The sequence below is a fragment of the Oncorhynchus tshawytscha genome, linkage group LG15 (genome assembly GCF_018296145.1).
Source record: "Oncorhynchus tshawytscha isolate Ot180627B linkage group LG15, Otsh_v2.0, whole genome shotgun sequence".
NCBI classification, from domain to species: Eukaryota; Metazoa; Chordata; class Actinopteri; order Salmoniformes; family Salmonidae; genus Oncorhynchus; species Oncorhynchus tshawytscha.
This window is the reverse complement of record NC_056443.1, coordinates 37,568,981-37,594,859: the sequence shown is the minus strand read 5'-3', so window position 1 is coordinate 37,594,859 and position 25,879 is coordinate 37,568,981. Positions and strand designations below refer to the sequence as shown.

Sequence of the window (25,879 nt, the reverse complement as noted above, 5' to 3'; positions counted from 1 at the left end):
TCTAGAAGCTCAGAAAATTTATGGGATTTAAAGTCTACAAACTCAGACAATTTATGGGATTTAAAGTCTAGAAGCTCAGACAATTTATGGGATTTAAAGTCTACAAGCTCAGACAATTTATGGGATTTAAAGTCTAGAAGCTCAGACAATTTATGGGATTTAAAGTCTAGAAGCTCAGACAATATATCGGATTTAAAGTCTACAAGCTCAGACAATTTATGGGATTTAAAGTCTAGAAGCTCAGACAATTTATGGGATTTAAAGTCTACAAGCTCAGACAATTTATGGGATTTAAAGTCTACAAGCTCAGACAATTTATGGGATTTAAAGTCTAGAAGCTCAGACAATATATCGGATTTAAAGTCTACAAGCTCAGACAATTTATGGGATTTAAAGTCTAGAAGCTCAGACAATATATCGGATTTAAAGTCTACAAACTCAGACAATAAATAGGGTTTCAAGTCTACAAGCTCAGACAATATACAGTATCAGTCAAAAGTTGACACACCTACTCATTCAAGGGTTTTTCTTTATTTTTACTATTTTCTACATTGTAGGATATTAGCGAAGACATCAAAACTATAAAATAACACATATGGAATCATGTCGTAACCAAAAAAGTGTTGAACAAATCCAAAAATATTTTAGATTTTAGATTCTTCAAAGTAGCCACCCTTTGCCTTGATTACAGCTTTGCAAACTCTTAGCATTTTCTCAACCAGCTTCACCTGGAATGCTTTTCCAACAGTCTTGAAGGAGTTCCCACAAATGCTGAGCACTTGTTGGCTGCTTTTCCTTCACTCTGCGGTCCAACTCATCCCAAACCATCTCAATTGGGTTGAGGTTGGGTGATTGTGGAGCCCAGGTCATCTGATACAGCACTCCATCACTCTCCTTCTTGGTCAAATAGCCCTTAACAGCCAAATAGCATGCCTGTTTCCCAGCCTGAGGTGTGTTGGGTCATTGTCCTGTTGAAAAACAAATGATAATCCCACTAAGCGCAAACCAGATGGGATGGCGTATCGCTGCAGAATCGCTGCAGAATGTTGTGGTAGTCATGCTGGTTAAGTGTGCCTTGAATTCTAAATAAATCACAGACTTTGTCACCAGCAAAGCACCCCCACACCATCACACCTCCTCCTCCATGCTTCACGATGGGAACCACACAAGCAGAGATCATGCATTCACCTGTTCTGCGTCTCACAAAGACACGGTGGTTGGAACTAAAAAATCTCAAATTTGAACTCATCAGACCAAGGACAGATTTCCACTGGTCTAATGTCCATTGCTCATGTTTCTTGGCCCAAGCAAGTCTCTTCTTATTGGTGTCCTTTAGTAGTGGTTTGTTTCCAGCAATTAGACCATGAAGGCCTGATTCACGCAGTCTCCTCTGAACAGTTGATGTTGAGATGTGTCTGTTACTTGAACTCTGTGAAGCATTTATTTGGCTGTCATTTCTGAGGCTGGTAACTCTAATGAACTTATCCTCTGCAGCAGAGGTAACTCTGGGTCTTCCTTTCCTGTGGCGGTCCTCATGAGAGCCAGTTTCATCATAGCACTTGATGGTTTTTGTGACTGCATTTGAAGAAACTTTCAAAGTTCTTGAACTTTTCCGTATTGACTGACCTTCATGTCTTAAACCTCTTGGCGTACCGATCCCTTTAGCGAGATCATTTTCGTCAACATCCGCTGAATTTCAGAGCAATTAATTAATTCAAATTAAATTACTAAAAATATTTCATTTTCATGAAATCACAAGTGCAAAAGAGCAAAACACAGCTTAGCTTGTTAATCCACCTGGCGTGTCATATTTCAAAAAAGCTTTACAGCGAAAGCAAACCAAGCGTTTATGTTAGGGCATCTCTCTCAGCAGACAAAACATTACAAACAGAAATTTTCTTACTCAACGTTATAAATGTTTGTGTTTTTGCGTCTGATTCTCTCTCCTGTGCTCAGGCCCCCCATGTGCCAACCTGCACCAGAGATGTTGCTGATTCTGGGGGGAGAGTGAGGAGTACCTCCTCTGCACTCTCCACTTCCACCCTGCCACCCTACTCCACACCGAGACATGGTTTAGCCCAACCTGTCCAGCAGTCAAGATGATGGCCTCTGTGGTTGCCAATGGAAACAGGAAGAAGTCACTGTCCCTGAAAGGGGTGGACCCAGAAACCTGCATGATCGTCTTCAGAAACCACTGGGCACAGGTAGATACACACCTGTCTGTCTTACTGTCTGTCTGTCTGTCTGTCTGTCTGTCTGTCTGTCTGTCTGTCTGTCTGTCTGTCTGTACATACCTGTCTGGTTATCTGTCTACCTGCTTGTACCCACTTGTCTGTCTGTACTGTACATGCCTGCCTGTCTGTCTGTCTATCTGTCTGCCTGCCTATCTGTCTGTCTGCCTGTCTACCTGCCTGTCTACCTGTCTGGTTATCTGTCTACCTGCCTGTACACACTTGCCTGTCTGTACTGTACATGCCTGTCTGTCTGTCTGTCTGTCTGTCTGTCTGTCTGTCTGTCTGTCTGTCTGTCTGTCTGTCTGTCTGTCTGTCTGTCTGTCTACCTGTCTGTCTACCTACCTACCTGCCTGTCTTCCTACCTGTCTGTCTGTCTACCTGCCTGTCTATCTGCCTGTCTACCTGTCTGCCTGTCTGTCTACCTACCTACCTACCTACCTACCTACCTGTCTGTCTGTCTGTCTGTCTGTCTGTCTGTCTGTCTGTCTGTCTGTCTGTCTGTCTGTCTGTCTGTCTGTCTGTCTGTCTGTCTGTCTACCTACCTGTCTGTCTACCTACCTGCCTGTCTACCTGTCTGGTTATCTGTCTACCTGCCTGTACACACTTGTCTGTCTGTACTGTACATGCCTGTCTGTCTGTCTGTCTGCCTGCCTGCCTGCCTGTCTGTCTACCTGCCTGTCTATCTACCTGCCTGTCTATCTACCTGTCTGTCTGTCTACCTACCTGCCTGTCTACCTGTCTGTCTACCTGCCTGTCTAGCTACCTACCTGCCTGTCTAGCTACCTACCTGCCTGTCTAGCTACCTACCTGCCTGTCTTCCTACCTGTCTGTCTGTCTACCTGTCTGTCTACCTACCTGTCTTCCTACCTGCCTGTCTGTCTATCTGCTTGTCTACCTACCTGTCTTCCTACCCGCTCAATAATATACCATGATAAATTGGATGGTTTTGAAAATGTTGTCCCAACATGGCTCCTGGTTTTCTGTGGTTTTACATTACATAGTACTACTCAATTCCTCATTTTATGATTGGATCCTCCCTGACACAAATTATGCTTTTGGTTTGGCCCCGGTCCTCAGAGGATGTGGTTTGACCCTGATACTCAGAGGATGTGGTTTGACCCCGGTCCTCAGAGGATGTGGTTTGGCCCCGGTCCTCAGAGGATGTGGTTTGACCCCGGTCCTCAGAGGATGTGGTTTGACCCTGATACCAGAGGATGTGGTTTGGCCCCGGTCCTCAGAGGATGTGGTTTGACCCCGGTCCTCAGAGGATGTGGTTTGACCCTGATACCAGAGGATGTGGTTTGTTCCCGGTCCTCAGAGGATGTGGTTTGACCCTGATACCAGAGGATGTGGTTTGGCCCTGGTCCTCAGAGGATGTGGTTTGGCCCCGGTCCTCAGAGGACGTGGTTTGGCCCCAGTCCTCAGAGGACGTGGTTTGGCCCCGGTCCTCAGAGGACGTGGTTTGGCCCCGGTCCTCAGAGGATGTGGTTTGGCCCCGGTCCTCAGAGGATGTGGTTTGGCCCCGGTCCTCAGAGGACGTGGTTTGGCCCCGGTCCTCAGAGGATGTGGTTTGAGAAGGGAAAACAAGTTGCACAAGGCTTGTAAAGATAAAAGAGTGGTAGCTCTTCTCTCTTCTTCTCAACATTCCCGTAACTCTGGAAGATAACTCGTAACAAATTAAGAAGAAGTCACATGGTCAATTCATAACCAATAAGAATGATATAGAAGAGCATATATTATTCACATGAAGAATGTTTCTATTGTGAAGTAAGGAATGTGCATCTTGTGTGTGAGCGCTATTTCTCAAAATGACTGATAGTTGGTAACGGTTATATTGGGCTCATTTTGGAGAGTTTAAAGTTAACTTTGTTAGTGTTATACATTAGTAGAATTAGAGGAGGGCTGTTTCTCTGAATCCCAGGCAGTAGGTTCAGGCAGGCCTGTTTCTCTGAACCCCAGGCAGTAGGGTCAGGCAGGCCTGTTTCTTTCCCCAGGCAGTAGGGTCAGGCAGGCCTGTTTCTTTCCCTAGGCAGTAGGGTCAGGCAGGCCTGTTTCTCTGAAACCCAGGAAGTAGGTTCAGGCATGCCTGTTTCTCTCCCCAGGCAGTAGGTTCAGGCCGGCCTGTTTCTCTGAACCTCAGGCAGTGGCGCAGGCATGCCTGTTTCTCTCCCCAGTCAGAGGCAGCCTGTCTGTTTCCCTCCCCAGGCAGGGGCAGCCTGTCTGTTTCCCTCCCCAGGCAGTTTCCCTCCCCAGGCAGGCAGCCTGTCTGTTTCCCTCCCCAGGCAGAGGCAGCCTGTCTGTTTCCCTCCCCAGGCAGAGGCAGCCTGTCTGTTTCCCTCCCCAGGCAGAGGCAGCCTGTCTGTTTCCCTCCCCAGGCAGAGGCAGCCTGTCTGTTTCCCTCCCCAGGCAGAGGCAGCCTGTCTGTTTCCCTCCCCAGGCAGAGGCAGCCTGTCTGTTTCCCTCCCCAGGCAGAGGCAGCCTGTCTGTTTCCCTCCCCAGGCAGAGGCAGCCTGTCTGTTTCCCTCCCCAGGCAGAGGCAGCCTGTCTGTTTTCCCCAGGCAGAGGCAGCATGCCTGTTTCCCTCCCAGGCAGAGGCAGCATGCCTGTTTCCTCCCCAGGCAGAGGCAGCCTGTCTGTTTCCCTCCCCAGGCAGAGGCAGCCTGTCTGTTTCCCTCCCCAGGCAGAGGCAGCCTGTCTGTTTCCCTCCCCAGGCAGAGGCAGCCTGTCTGTTTCCCTCCCCCCAGCCTGTCTGTTTCCCTCCCCAGGCAGAGGCAGCAGGCCTGTTTCCCTCCCCAGGCAGAGGCAGCCTGTCTGTTTCCCTCCCCAGGCAGAGGCAGCCTGTCTGTTTCCCTCCCCAGGCAGAGGCAGCCTGTCTGTTTCCCTCCCCAGGCAGAGGCAGCCTGTCTGTTTCCCTCCCCAGGCAGAGGCAGCCTGTCTGTTTCCCTCCCCAGGCAGAGGCAGCCTGTCTGTTTCCCTCCCCAGGCAGGGGCAGCAGGCCTGTTTCCCTCCCCAGGCAGGCAGCCTGTCTGTTTCCCTCCCCAGGCAGCAGCCTGTCTGTTTCCCTCCCCAGGCAGAGGCAGCCTGTCTGTTTCCCTCCCCAGGCAGCAGCCTGGTTTCCCTCCCCAGGCAGGCAGCCCTGTTTCCCTCCCCAGGCAGAGGCAGCCTGTCTGTTTCCCTCCCCAGGCAGAGGCAGCCTGTCTGTTTCCCTCCCCAGGCAGAGGCAGCCTGTCTGTTTCCCTCCCCAGGCAGAGGCAGCCTGTCTGTTTCCCTCCCCAGGCAGAGGCAGCCTGTCTGTTTCCCTCCCCAGGCAGAGGCAGCCTGTCTGTTTCCCTCCCCAGGCAGAGGCAGCCTGTCTGTTTCCCTCCCCAGGCAGAGGCAGCCTGTCTGTTTCCCTCCCCAGGCAGAGGCAGCCTGTCTGTTTCCCTCCCCAGGCAGAGGCAGCCTGTCTGTTTCCCTCCCCAGGCAGAGGCAGCCTGTCTGTTTCCCTCCCCAGGCAGAGGCAGCCTGTCTGTTTCCCTCCCCAGGCAGAGGCAGCCTGTCTGTTTCCCTCCCCAGGCAGAGGCAGCCTGTCTGTTTCCCTCCCCAGGCAGAGGCAGCCTGTCTGTTTCCCTCCCCAGGCAGAGGCAGCCTGTCTGTTTCCCTCCCCAGGCAGAGGCAGCCTGTCTGTTTCCCTCCCCAGGCAGAGGCAGCCTGTCTGTTTCCCTCCCCAGGCAGAGGCAGCCTGTCTGTTTCCCTCCCCAGGCAGAGGCAGCCTGTCTGTCCGTGTGTCTCACAAACTGACCAGCAGCAGAAATCTATATGTATGTTTAGAAAACACATTTGAATTGAATTGTGGGGGAAATCACCAGTCATGTGTATTCAACCTAATAAACACCGTAAGAATAAATCCAGAACAACCCGTTCAGTACCTCTCTCTCTCTCCCTTCCCCTCCCCTCTCTCTCTCCCTTCCCCTCCCCCTCTCTCTCCCTTCCCCTCCCCTCTCTCTCTCCCTTCCCCTCCCCTCTCTCTCTCTCCCTCCCCTCCCCCTCTCTCTCTCCCTTCCCCTCCCCCTCTCTCTCTCCCTTCCCTCCCCTCCCCCCTCTCTCTCCCTTCCCCTACCCCTACCTCTCTCTCCCTTCCCCTCCCCCTCCCCTCTATCTCTCCCTTCCCCTCCCCTCCCCCTCTCTCTCTCCCTTCCCCTCCCCTACCCCTCTCTCTCTCCTTCCCCCCCCCTCTCCCTCTCTTCCCTTCTCCCTTCCCCTACCCTACCCCTCTCTCTCTCCCTCCCCCTCCTCTCTCTCTCCCTTCCCTTCCCCTCCCTTCCCCTACCCTACCCCCTCTCTCTCTCCCTCCCTCCCCTCCCCTCTCCTCTCCCTTCCCTTCCCCTCCTTCCCCTACCCCTACCCCCTCTCTCTCTCCCTCCCCCTCCCTCTTTCTCTCTCCCTCCCTTCCCCTCCCTTCCCCTACCCCTTCCCTCTCCCTCCCTTCCCCTCCCCTACCCCCTCTCTCTCTCTCCCTTCCCTCCCTACCCCTCTCTTCCCCCTCTCTCTTTCTCTCTCCCCTCCCCTCCCCCTCTCTCTCTCTCCCTTCCCCTCCCCCTCTCTCTCTCTCTCTCTCCCTTCCCCTCCCTACCTTCCCTCCCCTACCCCTCTCTCCCCCTCCCCTACCTCTCTCTCTCCCCTCCCCTACCCCTCTCTCTCTCTCCCTTCCCCTCCTCTCTCCCTTCCCTCCCCTACCCCCTCTCTCTCTCCCTTTCCCTCCCCTACCTCTCTCTCCCTTCCCCTCCCCTACCCCTCTCTCCCTTCCCCTCCCCTACCCCCCTCTCTCTCCCTTCCTCCCCCTACCCCTCTCTCTCCTTCCCTTCCCCTACCCCTCTCTCCCTTCCCTTCCCCTCCCCCTCTCTCTCTCCCTTCCCTTCCCCTCCCCTACCCCTCTCTCTCTCCCTTCCACTTTCTCTCTCTCCTCCCTCTCCCACTCCCTCCTCCTCTCTCCCCTCTCAGGTGGTGAAGATCTTGGAGAAACATGATCCTGTCCATAGCCGGTCCGGTGTCTACCTTCGTCTCGGTCCTGTCCCCGGTGACGAGGCCAGCGCGGTACAGAACTACGTAGAACACATGCTGTTCCTGTTGATGGAGGAGGAAAGTTAACTTTTTATAGATCTGTCATTCTCATTGAAAGCCACATCTGATAAGCAGTAGATCCATTCTATGTGAGATATTTCTGTGCTCCCCCTCCATGCTACCAACATGGCAGTCATACTGTTGAGACTGATGTACACAGATATATAGACAATAGAACATTTCAGTTAAAATACAAAGTGAACAACATAAAGCAGAGTTAATTGAATGACAGAAGTATTGTGTTTGACGTCCTTAGGAGCCGGGCCAGGGAGGAGCGATGGGAGCCATCCTAGAGTTTGTGGTTGTAGAAGGCGTGATGGAGAGACTGTTCCTCTGGAGTCTGAGACGACACTTCACTGACGATATGAAACTGGAACAAGTGATTTTTTTTTTTTGACCTGTTATTTATCAATCAATCAATCAAGTACTTTATAGATGCCCAGCTTAAAACCCCCAAAAACAGCAATGAAGAGGAAAACCACCCTGGAAGGGGTATTATTGACTGTTTTAGTGACAGGGTGAGTAATTGATAATGCTTATCCCCAATCTCTCTCTGCCCCCCTCCATCTCTCTCTCTCTGGCCCCCTCCATCTCTTTCTCTCTGGCCCCCTCTATCCCTCTCTCTCTGGCCCTCTCCATCTCTCTCTCTTCATCTCTCTCTATCTGCCCCCTCCATCTCTCACTCTCTGGCCCCCTCCATCTCTCTCTCTTCATCTCTTTCTCTCTCTGCCCCCTCCATCTCTCTGTCTCTGCCCCCTCCATCTCTCTCTGTCTGGCCCCTCCATCTCTCTCTCTCTGACCCCTCCATCTCTCTCTCTGGCCCCCTCCATCACTCTCTCTCTGACCCCTCCATCTCTCTCTGACCCCTCCATCTCTCTCTCTCTGCCCCCTCCATCTCTCTCTCTGGCCCCCTCCATCTCTCTCTCTCTGGCCCCTCCATCTCTCTCTCTCTGCCCCCTCCATCTCTCTCTCTCTGCCCCCTCCATCTCTCTCTCTCTGGCCCCTCCATCTCTCTCTCTCTGCCCCCCCATCCTCTCTCTCTGCCCTGTCCATCTCTCTCTCTCTGCCCTGTCCATCTCTCTCTCTCTGCCCTGTCCACCTCTCTCTGCCCCCCCTCCATCTCTCTCTCTGCCCTGTCCATCTCTCTCTGCCCCCTCCATCTCTCTCTCTGCCCCCTCCATCTCTCTCTCTCTCTGACCCCTCCATCTCTCTCTCTCTGGCCCCCTCCATCCTCTCATGGCCCCCGCCATCTGTCTCTCTCTGACCCCCTCCATCTCTCTCTCTCTGACCCCTCCATCTCTCTCATTCTGGCCCCCTCCATCTCTCTCTCTCTCTGCCCCCCCTCCATCTCTCTCTCTTTGACCCCTCCATCTCTCTCATTCTGGCCCCCTCCATCTCTCTCTCTTTGACCCCTCCATCTCTCTCTCTCTGGCCCCCTCCATCTCTCTCTCTTCATCTCTTTCTCTCTCTGCCCCCTCCATCTCTCTGTCTCTGCCCCCTCCATCTCTCTCTGTCTGGCCCACTCCATCTCTCTCTCTCTGACCCCTCCATCTCTCTCTCTCTGGCCCCCTCCATCTGACCCCTCCATCTCTCTCTCTCTGACCCCTCCATCTCTCTCTCTCTGCCCCCTCCATCTCTCTCTCTGGCCCCTCCATCTCTCTCTCTCTGGCCCCTCCATCTCTCTCTCTCTCTGCCCCCTCCATCTCTCTCTCTCTGCCCCCTCCATCTCTCTCTCTCTGGCCCCCTCCATCTCTCTCTGCCCCCTCCATCTCTCTCTCTCTGCCCTGTCCATCTCTCTCTCTCTGCCCTGTCCATCTCTCTCTCTCTGCCCTGTCCACCTCTCTCTGCCCCCCTCCATCTCTCTCTCTGCCCTGTCCATCTCTCTCTCTCTGCCCCCTCCATCTCTCTCTCTGCCCCCTCCATCTCTCTCTCTCTCTGACCCCTCCATCTCTCTCTCTCTGGCCCCCTCCATCTCTCTCTCTCTATGGCCCCCGCCATCTGTCTCTCTCTGACCCCCTCCATCTCTCTCTCTCTGACCCCTCCATCTCTCTCATTCTGGCCCCCTCCATCTCTCTCTCTCTCTGCCCCCTCCATCTCTCTCTCTTTGACCCCTCCATCTCTCTCATTCTGGCCCCCTCCATCTCTCTCTCTTTGACCCCTCCATCTCTCTCTCTCTGGCCCCCTCCATCTCTCTCTCTCTCTGACCCCTCCATCTCTCTCTCTCTGGCCCCCTCCATCTCTCTCTCTATGGCCCCCGCCATCTGTCTCTCTCTGACCCCCTCCATCTCTCTCTCTCTGACCCTCCATCTCTCTCACTCTGGCCCCCTCCATCCTCTCTCTCTGCCCCCTCCATCTCTCTCTCTTTGACCCCTCCATCTCTCTCATTCTGGCCCCCTCCATCTCTCTCTCTCTATGGCCCCCGCCATCTGTCTCTCTCTGACCCCCTCCATCTCTCTCTCTGACCCCTCCATCTCTCTCACTCTGGCCCCCGCCATCTGTCTCTCTCTGACCCCCTCCATCTCTCCTCTCTCTGCCCCCTCCATCTCTTTCTCTCTCTGGCCCCCTCCATCTCTCCTCTCTATGCCCCGCCCCCCCTCACCACCACACTCCCCTTCTCTCCCCTCTCTGCAACAGCTGAGGATGTACCAGATGTTACTGTCTCAGGCCAGACAGCCTCTCCTGCACCACAAACCTGTTCTACGACCCTTAATGATGCTGTTATCTTCCTGTGCTGGAGCTGGGAGTGGAGGAAGAGGAGGAGGAGGAGGGTCAGTGGAAGCAGAGTTGGTGCTCCTGCTCAACCAGCTGTGTGGTGCGCTGGCTAAGGACCCCTCAGTGTTAGGTGGGTTCTGGTTCTGTTTTCTGCAAGATAAATGGACAATGAAGTGGTTTTCTGACTTCTTCTTCTTCCTCCTCTTCAGAGTTATTCTTCCACACCAGTGAGGACCAGGGGGCAGCCAACTTCCTGCTCTTCTCCCTGCTGATCCCCTTCACGCATCAGGAAGGCAGCGTAGGACAGCAGGCCCGGGACGCTCTGCTGCTCATCATGCAGCTGTCGACCTACAACCCCAGAGTCGCTACACACATCACAGACAACACGTACTTCTGTCCTGTGAGCCGGTTACCGTAGTTACCGTAGCTCTACTGCTGGGAGTTTGTCACATAGTTTGTAGTCACTCATCTTTATCGCCCCTCGCCCTCCACTCCCCCCTCTCTCTCCACCCCCCTCCCCCCCCCCCTCCACCTCCACTCCCCCTCTCTCCTCCACCCCCCTCCCCCTCTCCCCTCCACCTCCCTCCCCCCTCTCTCCTCCCCCTCCCCCTCCACCCCCCTCCCCCCTCTCCTCCTCCACCCCCTCTCCTCGACCGCTCCTCCCCTCTCTTCTCCCCCTCCACCCTCTCCTTCACCCCCTCCCCCCCTCCCCCTCCCCCTCCCCTCCACCCCCTTCCCCTCCCCTCTCCTCCCCCTCCCCTCAGTGAGTGAGAGGTAAAGGCTGAGCTCATTACTCCTTATGTAATAGGCCTTAATATGATTACAATGGAGAGAGAGAGAGGAGAGAGGAGAGAGGAGGGAGGAGAGAGAGGGGAGAGAGGAGAGAGGAGAGAGGAGGGAGGAGAGAGGAGAGAGGAGATTGGGGATACGGGGTGACAGAAGGGAGAGATAAAGAAGAGAGAGAGAGGAGGGAGGAGAGAGGAGAGGAGAGAGGAGGGAGGGAGAGGAGAGGAGAGGAGAGGAGAGAGAGAGAGGAGAGAGGAGGGAGGGAGGAGAGGAGGGAGAGAGGAGGGAGGAGAGAGAGGAGTTGTCCACATGCTTTTGTAAGTATCAGACCAGTGAAAAAGATCAGAAAACCACTTTCTCCCGGTGGAACTGTGTGTGACTGTACCAGATTTAGCCCATGGAGCTGACCTCAATCTAGAGATGGGGGATTAGGACGCTGTGACCTGATTGGTTGATCGCCTCGGCGCTCTTAGCCTCCTGATAACTCCAACTGGTTCTATTGTTGATTAGTTGTTGTTGTTTATTGGTTCTATTGTTGATTAGTTGTTGTTGTTTACTGGCTCTGTTGTTGATTAGTTGTTGTTGATTAGTTGTTGTTTTTTACTGGTTCTGTTGTTGATTAGTTGTTGTTGTTTCCTGGCTCTGTTGTTGATTAGTTGTTGTTGATTAGTTGTTGTTGTTTACTGGTTCTGTTGTTGATTAGTTGTTGTTGATTAGTTGTTGTTGTTTCCTGGTTCTGTTGTTGATTAGTTGTTGTTGTTTCCTGGTTCTGTTGTTGATCAGTTGTTGTTGATTAGTTGTTGTTGTCTTCTGGTTCTGTTGTTGATTAGTTGTTGTTGTCTTCTGGTTCTGTTGTTGGTGTTTTCTGGTTCTGTTGTTGATCAGTTGTTGTTGATCAGTTGTTGTTGTCTTCTGGTTTTGTTGTTGTTGTTTTCTGGTTGTTGATTAGTTGTTGATGTCTTTTGGTTGTTGATTAGTTGTTCTTGTTGTTGTTGTGAGTAAGCAGAGTTGCGTGGGGATGTATTCCATGACAGGCTTCAACCCCCCTCCCCCCTCTCTGTAAATCCTGATCTTCCAGTGAACTCTAATCTGCAGTGGATTTCATTCCAGCATTGAAAAGTCCCTGGCTCATGACTGTGTGTGTGTGTGTGTGTCTAGGTACTGGCTACAGGTCTGAGTGGTTTGTATTCGTCTCTACCTGCGAAGCTACAGGTGTACAGTGAAGACTGGCACTGTCTGGAGAGAGCTGACTGGGTACAGGTAAATATACCGTTTGGAACATTTCTTATCATTTTATCTCACAGATTAAAAACATCATCATTTAAACCCCTGGACAGACAATGATCTATTTACAATGTCATCAAGCATAAGATCTGTTTACAAGCTACCTGACTGGCTACTTGGCTAGTTACCTGGCTGGCTACCTGGCTAGCTGGCTACCTATCTGGCTGGCAGGCTACATGGATACCTGGCTGGCTACCTGGCTAGCTGGCTGGCTACATGGCTGGCTACCTGGCTAGCTGGCTGGCAGCCTGGCTGGCTACATGGCTGGCTACCTGGCTGGCAGGCTACATGGATACCTGGCTGGCTACCTGGCTAGCTGGCTGGCTGGCTACCTGGCTAGCTGGCTGGCTACCTACCTGGCTGGCTGGCTACCTGGATGGCTGGCTGGCTACCTACCTGGCTGGCTACATGGCTAGCTGGCTGGCTGGCTACATTGCTAGCTGGCTACCTGGCTGGCTACATGGCTACCTGACTGGCTGGCTACCTGACTGGCTACCTGGCTAGCTGGCTACCTACCTGGCTGGCTGGCTACCTACCTGGCTGGCTACCTGACTGGCTACCTGGCTAGCTGGCTACCTACCTGGCTGGCTGGCTGGCTACCTACCTACCTGGCTGGCTGGCTACCTACCTGGCTGGCTGGCTACATGGCTACCGGGCTGGCTACATGGCTGGCAACCTGGCTGGCTAGCTGGCTACCTAGCTAGATTGCTGGCTGGCTACATGGCTACCGGGCTGGCTACATGGCTGGCAACCTGGCTGGCTAGCTGGCTACCTAGCTAGATTGCTGGCTGCCTGGCTGGCTACCTAGCTAGATTGCTGGCTGCCTGGCTGGCTACCTAGCTAGATTTCTGGCTGCGTGGCTGGCTACCTAGGTAGATTGCTGGCTGCCCGGCTGGCTACCTAGCTGGCTACCTAGCTGGCTGCCCGGCTGGCTACCTAGCTAGATGGCTGGCTACCTAACTGGCTACCTGGCTGGCTACCTAGCTGGCTACCTAGCTGGCTACCTGGCTGGCTACCTAGCTTGCTACCTAGCTGGCTACCTGGCTGGTTACCTAGCTGGCTACCTAGCTAGATTGCTGGCTGCCTGGCTGGCTACCTAGCTAGATTGCTGGCTGCCTGGCTGGCTACCTAGCTAGATTGCTGGCTGCCTGGCTGGCTACCTAGCTGGCTACCTAGCTGGCTGCCTGGCTAGCTACCTAGCTAGATTGCTGGCTTCCTGGCTGGCTACCTAGCTGGCTACCTAGCTGGCTGCCTGGCTGGATACCTAGCTAGATTGCTGGCTGCCTGGCTGGCTACCTAGCTAGATTGCTGGCTGCCTGGCTGGCTACCTAGCTGGCTACCTGGCTGGCTGGCTACCTAGCTAGATTGCTGGCTGCCTGGCTGGCTACCTAGCTAGATTGCTGGCTGCCTGACTGGCTACCTAGCTAGCTACCTAGCTGGCTGGCTACATAGCTGGCTACCTAGCTGGCTACCTGGCTACCTAGCTGGCTACCTGGCTGCCTGGCTGGCTACCCAGCTCGCTACCTAGCTGGCTACCTGGCTGGCTGCTACCTAGCTGGCTGGCTGGCTGCTACCTAGCTGGCTGCCTAGCTGGCTACCTGGCTGGCTGGCTGGCTGCTACCTAGCTGGCTGCCTAGCTGGCTACCTGGCTGGCTGGCTGCTACCTAGCTGGCTATCTAGCTGCCTACCTAGCTGGCTACTTAGCTGGCTACCTAGCTGGCTACCTGGCTGTCTACCTGGCTGGCTGGCTACCTAGCTGGCTACCTGGCTGGCTACCTAGCTGGGTACCTAGCTGGCTGGCTGCTATCTAGCTGGCTGGCTGCTACCTAGCTGGCTATCTAGCTGGCTACCTGGCTGGCTACCTAGCTGGCTATCTAGCTGGCTACCTGGCTGGCTATCTAGCTGGCTACCTGGCTGGCTATCTAGCTGGCTACCTGGCTGGCTACCTAGCTGGCTGCCTAGCTGGCTACCTGGCTGGCTGGCTGGCTGCTACCTGGCTGGCTATCTAGCTGCCTACCTAGCTGGCTACTAGCTGGCTACCTAGCTGGCTACCTAGCTGGCTACCTAGCTGTCTACCTGGCTGGCTGGCTACCTAGCTGGCTACCTGGCTGGCTACCTAGCTGGCTGCCTAGCTGGCTACCTGGCTGGCTGGCTGGCTGCTACCTAGCTGGCTATCTAGCTGCCTACCTAGCTGGCTACTTAGCTGGCTACCTAGCTGGCTACCTAGCTGGCTACCTAGCTGGCTACCTGGCTGGCTGGCTACCTAGCTGGCTGCCTGGCTGGCTACCTAGCTGGCTACCTGGCTGGCTGGCTACCTAGCTAGATTGCTGGCTGCCTGGCTGGCTACCTAGCTAGATTGCTGGCTGCCTGACTGGCTACCTAGCTAGCTACCTAGCTGGCTGGCTACATAGCTGGCTACCTAGCTGGCTACCTGGCTACCTAGCTGGCTACCTGGCTGCCTGGCTGGCTACCCAGCTGGCTACCTAGCTGGCTACCTGGCTGGCTGCTACCTAGCTGGCTGGCTGGCTGCTACCTAGCTGGCTGCCTAGCTGGCTACCTGGCTGGCTGGCTGGCTGCTATCTAGCTGGCTACCTAGCTGGCTACCTGGCTGGCTGCTACCTAGCTGGCTATCTAGCTGGCTACCTGGCTATCTAGCTGGCTACCTGGCTGGCTGGCTACCTGGCTGGATATCTAGCTGGCTACCTGGCTGGCTACCTGGCTGGATATCTAGCTGGCTACCTGGCTGGCTATCTAGCTGGCTACCTGGCTGGCTATCTAGCTGGCTAGCTACCTGGCTGCTACCTGGCTGGCTATCTAGCTGGCTACCTAGCTGGCTACCTGGCTGGCTACCTAGCTGGCTACCTGGCTGGCTACCTGGCTGGCTGGCTGGCCACCTGGCTGCTACCTAGCTGGCTACCTGGCTGCTACCTGGCTGCTACCTAGCTGGCTACCTGGCTGGCTACCTAGCTGGCTGGCTGGCTAGCTGGCTGGCTACCTGGCTGGCTGGCTACCTGGCTGGCTACCTGGCTGGCTACCAGCTGGCTACCTGGCTGCTACCTGGCTGGCTATCAGCGGGCTACCTGGCTGCTACCAGCTGGCTACCTGGCTGGCTACCTGGCTGCACCTAGCTGGCTACCTGGCTGGCACCTGGCTGCTACCTGGCTGGCTACCTGGCTGGCTACCTGGCTGCTACCTAGCTGGCTACCTGGCTGGATACCTGGCTGCTACCTAGCTGGCTACCTGGCTGGCTGGCTACCTAGCTAGATTGCTGGCTGGCTACCTAGCTAGATTGCTGGCTGCCTGGCTGGCTGGCTGCTATCTAGCTGGCTACCTGGCTGGCTACCTGACATTGACTTGATTTCTTCTGGATGCAGGTTCCGGCTTTGGTCCAGTTTCTGAACTCTCTGCAGTTCTGCTGCTCTGTCATTAAGGTGAGACAAACACACGGAGGCCTATGTTACATCACACACATACACACACACACACACACACACACACACACACACACACACACATACACACACACACACACACCATATACACACACACCATATACACACACCATATACACACACACACACACACACACACACACACACACACCACACACACATACACACACACACACACACACACACACACCATATACACACACACACACACACACACACACACACACCATATACACACACACACACACACACACCATATACACATACACACACACACACACACACCATACACACACACACACACACACACCATATACACACACACACCATATACACACACACACACACACCATATACACCAGACACACACACACACACCACACACACACACACACACACACATACACACACACACACACACACACACACACACACACACACACACACACACACACACACACACACACATACACACACACACACACACACACACACACACACACACACAGCTAAGCATCTTCCTCCTCCTATCTCTCGCCCCTCCCCCATCTCTCTCTCCCCTCCCCTCCCCCATCTGTCTCTGCCTCTCTCCCCATCTCTCCCTCCCTCTCCCCATTTCTCCCTCCCTTCCCCATCCCCTCCCCCATCTCTCTCTCCCTCCCCTCATCTCTCCCCCTCTTTCTCCCCCTTACCTCCCCTCTCTTTGTCCCCAATTCCCCCTTCCATCTCTCCTTCCCCTCCCCCATCTCCCCATCTCTCCCCTTCCCCATCTCTCCTCCCCATCTCCCCCTCCCATCTCTCCTTCCCCTCCCCATCTCACCCCCTTCCCCATCTCACCCCCCCATCTCCCCCCTCCCATCTCTCCTTCCTCCCCCATCTCACCCCCTTCCCCATCTCACCCCCCACCCCCAGGTTGGACATCCCTCTATCAGAGGTCAGTTGTTGGGATATATCTACAATGGCTTCCTGGTTCCTGTACTGGCTCCAGCTCTGCACAAGGTCAAAAACACTACTGCTGATTCCTGTAGTCTGTCTGCTTGATGCTGATTGGTCACCCTACTTCCTGTAGTCCTGTTTCAACAATGCTCATTGGTCTCCAAACTTCCTGTAGTTCTGTCTACTTAATGCTAATTGGTTACAGTATTTCATTTGTCTTCCTCTAGTCCTTTGTTAATAATTTCTGATTGGTCAATGAACTTCCTAATTTCTCCTGAAATAAATTCTCATTAGTCATTTCTAACTGGCTGCTGTGTGTGTGTGTGTCTATATCTCCGCTCTCTGATTGGCTGCTGTGTGAGTGTGTATCTATATCTCTGTTCTCTGATTGGCTGTAGTGTGTGTCTATATCTCTGTTCTCTGATTGGCTGCTGTGTGTGTGTCTATATCTCTGTTCTCTGATTGTCTGTAGTGTGTGTCTATATCTCTGTTCTCTGATTGGCTGTAGTGTGTGTGTGTCTATATCTCTGTTCTCTGATTGGCTGTAGTGTGTGTGTGTCTATATCTCTGTTCTCTGATTGGCTGTAGTGTGTGTGTGTCTCTATCTCTGTTCTCTGATTGGCTGTAGTGTGTGTCTGTATCTCTGTTCTCTGATTGGCTGTAGTGTGTGTCTATATCTCTGTTCTCTGATTGGCTGTAGTGTGTGTCTATATCTCTGTTCTCTGATTGGCTGTAGTGTACACTAGAAGAGGTGATGACCACTACAGCGTATCTGGACCTCTTCCTCCGCTCGGTGTCAGAGCCCGCCCTCCTCCAGACCTTCCTCTCCTTCATACTGCTACACACACACGACAACGTCCAGCTCCTAGACACACTGGTGTCCAGAGTTAACACACCCTTCCAGGTAACACACCCTTCCAGGTAACACACCCTTCTAGGTAACACACTGGTCTCTAGAGGTAACACACCCTTCTAGGTAACACACTGGTCTCTAGAGGTAACACACCCTTCCAGGTAACACACCCTTCTAGGTAACACACTGGTCTCTAGAGGTAACACACCCTTCTAGGTAACACACTGGTCTCTAGAGGTAACACACCCTTCTAGGTAACACACTGGTCTCTAGAGGTAACACACCCTTCCAGGTAACACACCCTTCTAGGTAACACACTGGTCTCTAGAGGTAACACACCCTTCCAGTTAACACACCCTTCCAGGTAACACACCCTTCTAGGTAACACACTGGTCTCTAGAGGTAACACACCCTTCTAGGTAACACACTGGTCTCAGAGGTAACACACACTTCCAGGTAACACAACAGGTAACACACTGTTCTCTTATTAATTTAATTCTAGAGGTTACACCCTTCTAGGTAACAACTGGTCTCAGGTAAAATGTTCCAGGTAACACACTGGTCTTTGACCCTTCCAGGACCCTTCCAGGTTATACCCTTCTAGGTAACAGTGGTTTAGGTAACACACCCTTCTAGGTAACACACTGGTCTCTAGAGGTAGACACACAGACACACACACACACACACACACAGAGACAAACAGGCAGACTCTGTTCTCTTATTAATTTTGTTAATCACTAAAATGTTGATTTCATGTGTTTTGACCTTTGACCCCTGTGTGTTATAGTTAGGTACAGTGGTTTAATGTGTTTTGACCTTTGACCCCTGTGTGTTATAGTTAGGTACAGTGGTTTAATGTGGTTTGATCTTTGACCCCTGTGTGTTATAGTTAGGTACAGTGGTTTAATGTGTTTTGACCTTTGACCCCTGTGTGTTATAGTTAGGTACAGTGGTTTGATCTTTGACCCCTGTGTGTTATAGTTAGGTACAGTGGTTTGATCTTTGACCCATGTGTGTTATAGTTAGGTACAGTGGTTTGATCTTTGACCCCTGTGTGTTATAGTTAGGTACAGTGGTTTGATCTTTGACCCCTGTGTGTTATAGTTAGGTACAGTGTCTCTGGCTTTGTTCCGAACTCTCATTGGTCTGTTCTGTGAAGACGTCATGCTTCAGCTCATACTCAGGTAGGAAGGTGTGTGTGTGTGTGTGTGTGTGTGTGTTCAGTGTGTGTGTGTGTGTGTCAACGTGATCCATTCCAGACATTACAATGAGCCTCATATAGCTCCCACCACCAGCCTCCTCTGACGTGCATGCGTCCGTGTGTTTCTCCCCTCTCTCTCTGCAGGTATCTGATCCCGTGTACACACCTGTGTGTGAGAGAACGCCGCTCTCTGAAGGACAGAGATGCCTACTCTTCATCAGCTGTTAAATTCCTCTTCCTCACTCCCTCCTGGTGCCCCCTGCGCCTCGGAGCCGTACACACTCACACCCAACACATCCACTGGGCCATGGGGAATGGTGAGACACACACTGAACACACACACTCACACACACACACACACACACACACACACACACACTGAAACCACACACACACACACACACACACACACACACACACACACACACACACACACTGAAAACACACACTCACACACACACCACACCACACACACTCACACCCAACACATCCACTGGGCCATGGGGAATGGTGAGACACACACTGAACACACACACACTGAAAAACACACACACACACACACCACACCACACACACTCACACCCAACACATCCACTGGGCCATGGGGAATGGTGAGACACACACTGAACACACACACACCGAAAACACACACACACACACACACACACACACACACACACACACACACACACACACACACACATCGCATGAGTCAAGAAGGATTCAAACATGACAGAGCACTACACAGCCACGCTGACACAGAGCACTACACAGCCACGCTGACACAGAGCACTACACAGCCAGGCTGACACAGAGCACTACACAGCCAGGCTGACACAGAGCACATAGAGCACAGCCACACTGACACAGAGCACTACACAGAGCACTACACAGCCAGGCTGACACAGAGCACTACACAGCCACTGACACAGAGCACTACAGAGCACTACACAGCCAGGCTGACACAGAGCACTACACAGCCACACTGACACAGAGCACTACATAGAGCACTACACAGCCAGGCTGACAGAGCACTACACAGCCACAGCCTGACACAGAGCACTACACAGAGCACTACACAGCCAGGCTGACACAGCCAGGCTGACACAGAGCACTACACAGCCATACTGACACAGAGCACTACATAGAGCACTACACAGCCAGGCTGACACAGAGCACTACACAGAGCACTACACAGAGCACTACACAGCCACACTGACACAGAGCACTACCTTGCACTTTCACTGACCTGTCTCTCTTCTCCTCCTCTTCTTCTCCTCCTCCTCTTCTCCTCCTCTTCTTCTCCTCCTCCTCTTCTTCTCCTCTCCTCCTCTTCTCCTCCTCCTCAGACGTTCCCATGTCAGAGGGTGACAGTGTTGGTTACTCCAGGATCTGCAGGACAGACCTCCTGATGAATGTCAACTATCTCCAGTACCTCTGGGATGCTAGAGTTGGGATCGCTGCATCGCTCCAGGCCTGTCTGGTCTGGTCTGGTCCCTATGACGGGGAAAAGCCTGCAGCTCGAGAGGAGGAAGACGGGGAAGAGAGAGAGCAAGAGATAGAGGAGAAGACGGATCAAACCTTTAACTGGACTTCATCTCCCAGCCCTCCCCTCACCTCCCCCCCTGTAACCATGGGAAACCAACATAGAGGGGGAGACGGAGGGAGGGGGAGTGTGGTTGAGTTGGAGTGGGATGATAGTTATGAGTGGGATGATAGTGCCCTCCCCTCCTCCTCCCTCCCCCTTACCCCCCCAGTACATATTGAAACCCCTCAGCATATTCAGGAGATGAGACGTTCGGCCATAATGTTGATCCAAGGCTCCTACGTAGAGGAGTCAGACTTTCAGGACGATGTGTTGGTCTATAACCTCATAGCACAGAAAGACGAGGTGGAATACAAACCTGACCGCAGGACTCCACAGACCAGGAAACCAGTTGTTACCTCGCTCGTTTACAGACATGGAACGCATAGACGAGAGGAAGAGGGGGTGAGAGAGGAAGAGGGGGTGAGAGAGGAAGAGGGGGTGAGAGAGGAAGAGGGGGTGAGAGAGGAAGAGGGGGTGAGAGAGAAAGAGGGGGTGAGAGAGGAAGAGGGGGTGAGAGAGGAAGAGGGGGTGAGAGAGGAAGAGGGGGTGAGAGAAGAAGAGGGGGTGAGAGAAAAGAGGGGATGAGAGAGGAAGAGGGGGTGAGAGAGGAAGAGGGGGTGAGAGAGGAAGAGGGGGTGAGAGAGGAAGAGGGGGTGAGAGAGGAGAAGCGATCACAACCACAGCTGCTCAGTAACGGTCTGAGCTGTGAGGTCCACACAGTCAATGAGGAGGTCGACGATGACCGTAAACGCAAGTCGTCTGGACCGCATTTGGACCACAACTGCAACAGGACGCTGACCACGACCGTGAATCAGACAAATGACCTGACAACCGCAGACCACCAGGAGAGAACCACCTCAGAGAACCACACACACCCAGGCGAGAAACAGCAGGACTGTAACAAAACCGATGCTGATCATCCTGTGAGCCCGGTTACGACCTCGGCGGTGGATGACAGCTTCCTGTCCCAGTATCGGGAGCTCATGCGCTCGCTGGGGGCGGAGCCTGATGACGTCACCGATGACATCACAGAGTTCAGGAAGCGTGTGTTGGCTCTGGCCCAGGGAGGAGAGGAGGAGGAGGTGGACTTTAGCGTGTTCTCTACAGACTCCCCGGAACCGAAGGATGCCGATCTGGAACCGGAGAACAGTCCAGAACTGACGAGCAACAGCCAAGACAGAAAACATGGGATACCCTTCACTGGTGAGATATACAGAACTGTCATGCCTGTATGCAAACTCTAAGTGGAATATTGAGGGCCTTAGAATGACGAGGGTTCTAAAATAACGAGGGTTCTAAAATAACAAGGGTTGTAGAATGACGAGGGTTCTAAAATAACGAGGGTTGTAGAATGACGAGGGTTCTAAAATAACGAGAGTTGTAGAATGACGAGGGTTCTAAAATAACGAGGGTTGTAGAATGACGAGGGTTCTAAAATAACGAGGGTTGTAGAATGACGAGGGTTCTAAAATAACGAGGGTTGTAGAATGACGAGGGTTCTAAAATAACGAGGGTTGTAGAATGACGAGGGTTCTAAAATAACGAGGGTTGTAAAATAACGAGGGTTGTAGAATGACGAGGGTTCTAAAATAACGAGGGTTGTAGAATGACGAGGGTTCTAAAATAACGAGGGTTCTAAAATAACAAGGGTTGTAGAATGACGAGGGTTCTAAAATAACGAGGGTTGTAGAATGACAAGGTTTCTAAAATAACGAGGGTTGTAGAATGACGAGGGTTCTAAAATAACGAGGGTTGTAGAATGACGAGGGTTCTAAAATAACGAGGGTTGTAGAATGACGAGGGTTCTAAAATAACGAGGGTTGTAGAATGACGAGGGTTCTAAAATAACGAGGGTTGTAGAATGACGAGGGTTCTAAAATAACGAGGGTTGTAGAATGACGAGGGTTCTAAAATAACGAGGGTTGTAGAATGACGAGGGTTCTAAAATAACGAGGGTTGTAGAATGACGAGGGTTCTAAAATAAGGAGGGCTGTAGAATGACGAGGGTTGTAGAATGATGAGGGTTCTAAAATAACGAGGGTTGTAGAATGACGAGGGTTCTAAAATAACGAGGTTTGTGAAATGACGAGGGTTGTAGAATGACGAGGGTTGTAGAATGACGAGGGTTGTAGAATAACGAGGGTTCTAAAATAACGAGGGTTCTAAAATAACGAGGGTTGTGAAATGACGAGGGTTGTAGAATGATGAGGGTTCTAAAATAACGAGGGTTGTAGAATGACGAGGGTTCTAAAATAACGAGGTTTGTGAAATGACGAGGGTTGTGAAATGACGAGGGTTGTAGAATGACGAGGGTTCTAAAATAACGAGGGTTGTAGAATGACGAGGGTTCTAAAATAACGAGGGTTGTGAAATGACGAGGGTTGTAGAATGACGAGGGTTCTAAAATAACGAGGGTTGTGAAATGACGAGGGTTCTAAAATAACGAGGGTTGTAGAATGACGAGGGTTCTAAAATAACGAGGGTTGTGAAATGACGAGGGTTCTAAAATAACGAGGGTTGTGAAATGACGAGGGTTCTAAAATAACGAGGGTTGTAGAATGACGAGGGTTCTCGTGCCGCTCGCATGTTGAAGGTTCTAAGTTTTAATCAATGAAGCGGGATTCAAATGCTCCCTCAATCTCCCACTGAGTTCTGCAGTTCTCCTGTCACTGTCTAGTTTATAGCTCTATGTTGTGTGGTTCCACAGGCCCGTTCATTAGTGTTCTGCTGTCACGGTTGGAGAACCTGTTGGAGAACCCTATTCCAGTCAACCTGCTAGTTACAGGGATCCTGTCTCAGCTCGCCAAATACCCCCAGCCTCTCCTCCGGGCGTTCCTACTGAACACGCACACTGACCCACCGCCCAACGTACACACACTATACCAGGTAGGACCAGAGGTGTCTGTGTGTCCCTGTCATTTTGTGTGTTAAATTGCATCTAATGGAGGTGTGTGTGTAGGTGCTGGTCTCTGTGCGTGTGCAGATAGAGAAGTACGCAACGGACCAGACAGAGTTTCCTGCTACAGTCAGAGAAGCGTGGAGATACCTACTGGCTAGAGACCAAGCACTGAAACTCAGAGGTTAGGATCCATCCATCATCCATCCACCCACCCACCATCATCCATCCATCCATCCACCCACCATCATCATCATCCATCCACCCACCATCATCATCCATCCACCCACCATCATCCACCCACCCACCATCATCCATCCACCCACCATCATCCATCCATCCACCCACCATCATCATCCATCCACCCACCATCATCATCCATCCATCCATCCACCATCATCCATCCACCCACCCACCATCATCCATCCACCCACCACCATCGTCCATCCATCCATCCACCATCATCATCCATCCACCCACCATTATCATCCATCCATCCATCCACCATCATCCATCCATCCATCCATCCACCCACCATCATCCATCCATCCACCCACCATCATCCATCCACCATCATCCATCCACCCACCATCATCCATCCATCCATCCACCCACCATCATCATCCATCCACCCACCATCATCATCCATCCACCCACCATCATCCACCCACCCACCATCATCCATCCACCCACCATCATCCATCCATCCACCCACCACCATCATCCATCCATCCACCCACCATCATCCATCCATCCACCCACCATCATCATCCATCCATCCATCCACCATCATCCATCCATCCACCCACCATCACCCACCCACCCACCCACCCTCCATCATCCATCCACCCACCCACCATCATCCATCCATCCACCCACCATCATCCATCCACCCACCATCATCCACCCACCATCATCCATCCACCCACCCACCATCATCCATCCACCCACCCACCCACCCACCCACCATCATCCCACCCACCCACCATTATCCACCCACCCACCCACCCATCACCCACCTACCACCATCCATCCAACACACACACTCTGACCCTCTGTCTTTCTCTCCCTCTGTCTCTCTCCCTCTCTCTCTCCCTCTCTCTCTCTCTCTCCCTCCCTCCCCCTGTGTCTCTCTCTCTCCCTCTGTGTCTCTCTCTCTCTCTGTGTCTCTCTCTCCCTCTGTGTCTCTCTCTCCCTCTGTGTCTCTCTCTCCCTCTGTGTCTCTCTCTCCCTCTGTGTCTCTCTCTCCCTCTGTGTCTCTCTCTCCCTCTGTGTCTCTCTCTCCCTCTGTGTCTCTCTCTCCCTCTGTGTCTCTCTCTCCCTCTGTGTCTCTCTCTCCCTCTGTGTCTCTCTCTCCCTCTGTGTCTCTCTCTCCCTCTGTGTCTCTCTCTCCCTCTGTGTCTCTCCCTCCCTCTGTGTCTCTCTCTCTCCCTCTGTCTCTGTCTCTCTCTCTCTCCCTCTCTCTCTGTCTCTCAGAGTTCCTCCAGGACAGCCATAGTGATAACAGGAAGAGTGTTCTACCCAATGGAACACAGCAGATAACGCAGAACGTCCCCCCATGTCCCAACATTCCTCCGCAGGCCAGGAACAGAGTCTTCGCTACGGTTCTATATGCAGAGTTCTTAAAGGAGTTAGCTGCCATCGCACAGGAACACTCTATAGTACCTGACTCACCGATAGAGGACTAGATTAACACACCTGACTCACCGATAGAGGAGATTAACACACCTGACTCACCTATAGAGGAGATTAACACACCTGACTCACCTATAGAGGAATAGATTAACACATCTGACTCACCTATAGAGGAGATTAACACACCTGACTCACCTATAGAGGAGATTAACACACCTGACTCACCTATAGAGGAGATTAACACACCTGACTCACCTATAGAGGAGATTAACACACCTGACTCACCTATAGAGGAATAGATTAACACACCCGACTCACCTATAGAGGACTAGATTAACACACCTGACTCACCTATAGAGGAGATTAACACACCTGACTCACCTATAGAGGAGATTAACACACCTGACTCACCTATAGAGGAGATTAACACACCTGACTCACCTATAGAGGAATAGATTAACACACCTGACTCACCTATAGAGGAGATTAACACACCTGACTCACCTATAGAGGAATAGATTAACACACCTGACTCACCTATAGAGGAGGAGATTAACACATCTGACTCACCTATAGAGGAATAGATTAACACACCTGACTCACCTATAGAGGACTAGATTAACACACCTGACTCACCTATAGAGGAGATTAACACATCTGACTCACCTGTAGAGGAGATTAACACACCTGACTCACCTATAGAGGAATAGATTAACACACCTGACTCACCTATAGAGGACTAGATTAACACACCTGACTCACCTATAGAGGACTAGATTAACACACCTGACTCACCTATAGAGGAATAGATTAACACACCTGACTCACCTATAGAGGAGATTAACACATCTGACTCACCTGTAGAGGAGATTAACACACCTGACTCACCTATAGAGGAATAGATTAACACACCTGACTCACCTATAGAGGAGATTAACACACCTGACTCACCTATAGAGGACTAGATTAACACACCTGACTCACCTATAGAGGACTAGATTAACACACCTGACTCACCTATAGAGGAGATTAACACACCTGACTCACCTATAGAGGAGATTAACACACCTGACTCACCTATAGAGGACTAGATTAACACACCTGACTCACCTATAGAGGAGATTAACACACCTGACTCACCTATAGAGGAGGAGATTAACACATCTGACTCACCTATAGAGATTAACACACCTGACTCACCT

The 25,879-nt window shown here is 52.3% G+C and overlaps 3 protein-coding genes across 3 annotated transcripts; all 3 read left to right on the top strand.

Moving 5' to 3' along the window:
• The first annotated feature begins 1,960 nt into the window (after nt 1–1,960).
• Nucleotides 1,961–7,361, top strand: LOC121839352 (FHF complex subunit HOOK interacting protein 1A-like). The gene is made up of 2 exons (XM_042297824.1): nt 1,961–2,204; nt 7,215–7,361. Exons 1-2 carry the CDS (start codon nt 2,100–2,102, stop codon nt 7,359–7,361), a joined length of 252 nt encoding a protein of 83 aa, XP_042153758.1. The 5' UTR covers nt 1,961–2,099.
• Nucleotides 7,362–18,464: 11,103 nt separating this feature from the next.
• LOC121839351 (FHF complex subunit HOOK interacting protein 1A-like) lies at nt 18,465–20,551 on the top strand (the record flags this gene model as incomplete). The annotated part of the gene is made up of 3 exons (XM_042297823.1): nt 18,465–18,541; nt 18,703–18,875; nt 19,908–20,551. Coding segments are annotated over exons 1-3 (837 nt in total), but the record flags the coding sequence as incomplete, so codon positions are not given.
• Nucleotides 20,552–20,803: 252 nt separating this feature from the next.
• On the top strand, nt 20,804–24,842 carry LOC112238921 (FHF complex subunit HOOK interacting protein 1A-like). Its single transcript, XM_042298510.1, has 4 exons — nt 20,804–21,349; nt 22,854–23,032; nt 23,106–23,226; nt 24,519–24,842. The coding sequence occupies exons 1-4, from the start codon at nt 21,130–21,132 to the stop codon at nt 24,728–24,730; spliced, it is 732 nt and encodes a 243-aa protein (XP_042154444.1). The 5' UTR covers nt 20,804–21,129; the 3' UTR covers nt 24,731–24,842.
• The last annotated feature ends 1,037 nt before the right edge of the window (nt 24,843–25,879 follow it).

Excerpts from the sequence above, each read along its gene's own strand:
- LOC121839352 (XM_042297824.1), top strand. The coding sequence starts at position 2,100 with ATGATGGCCTCTGTGGTTGCCAATGGAAACAGGAAGAAGTCACTGTCC. Across the intron at positions 2,205-7,214 it reads TCAGAAACCACTGGGCACAG|GTGGTGAAGATCTTGGAGAA; the intron begins GTAGATACACAC and ends CTCCCCTCTCAG.
- LOC112238921 (XM_042298510.1), top strand. The coding sequence starts at position 21,130 with ATGCGCTCGCTGGGGGCGGAGCCTGATGACGTCACCGATGACATCACA. Across the intron at positions 23,033-23,105 it reads ACGTACACACACTATACCAG|GTGCTGGTCTCTGTGCGTGT; the intron begins GTAGGACCAGAG and ends GTGTGTGTGTAG. Across the intron at positions 23,227-24,518 it reads CCAAGCACTGAAACTCAGAG|AGTTCCTCCAGGACAGCCAT; the intron begins GTTAGGATCCAT and ends TCTGTCTCTCAG.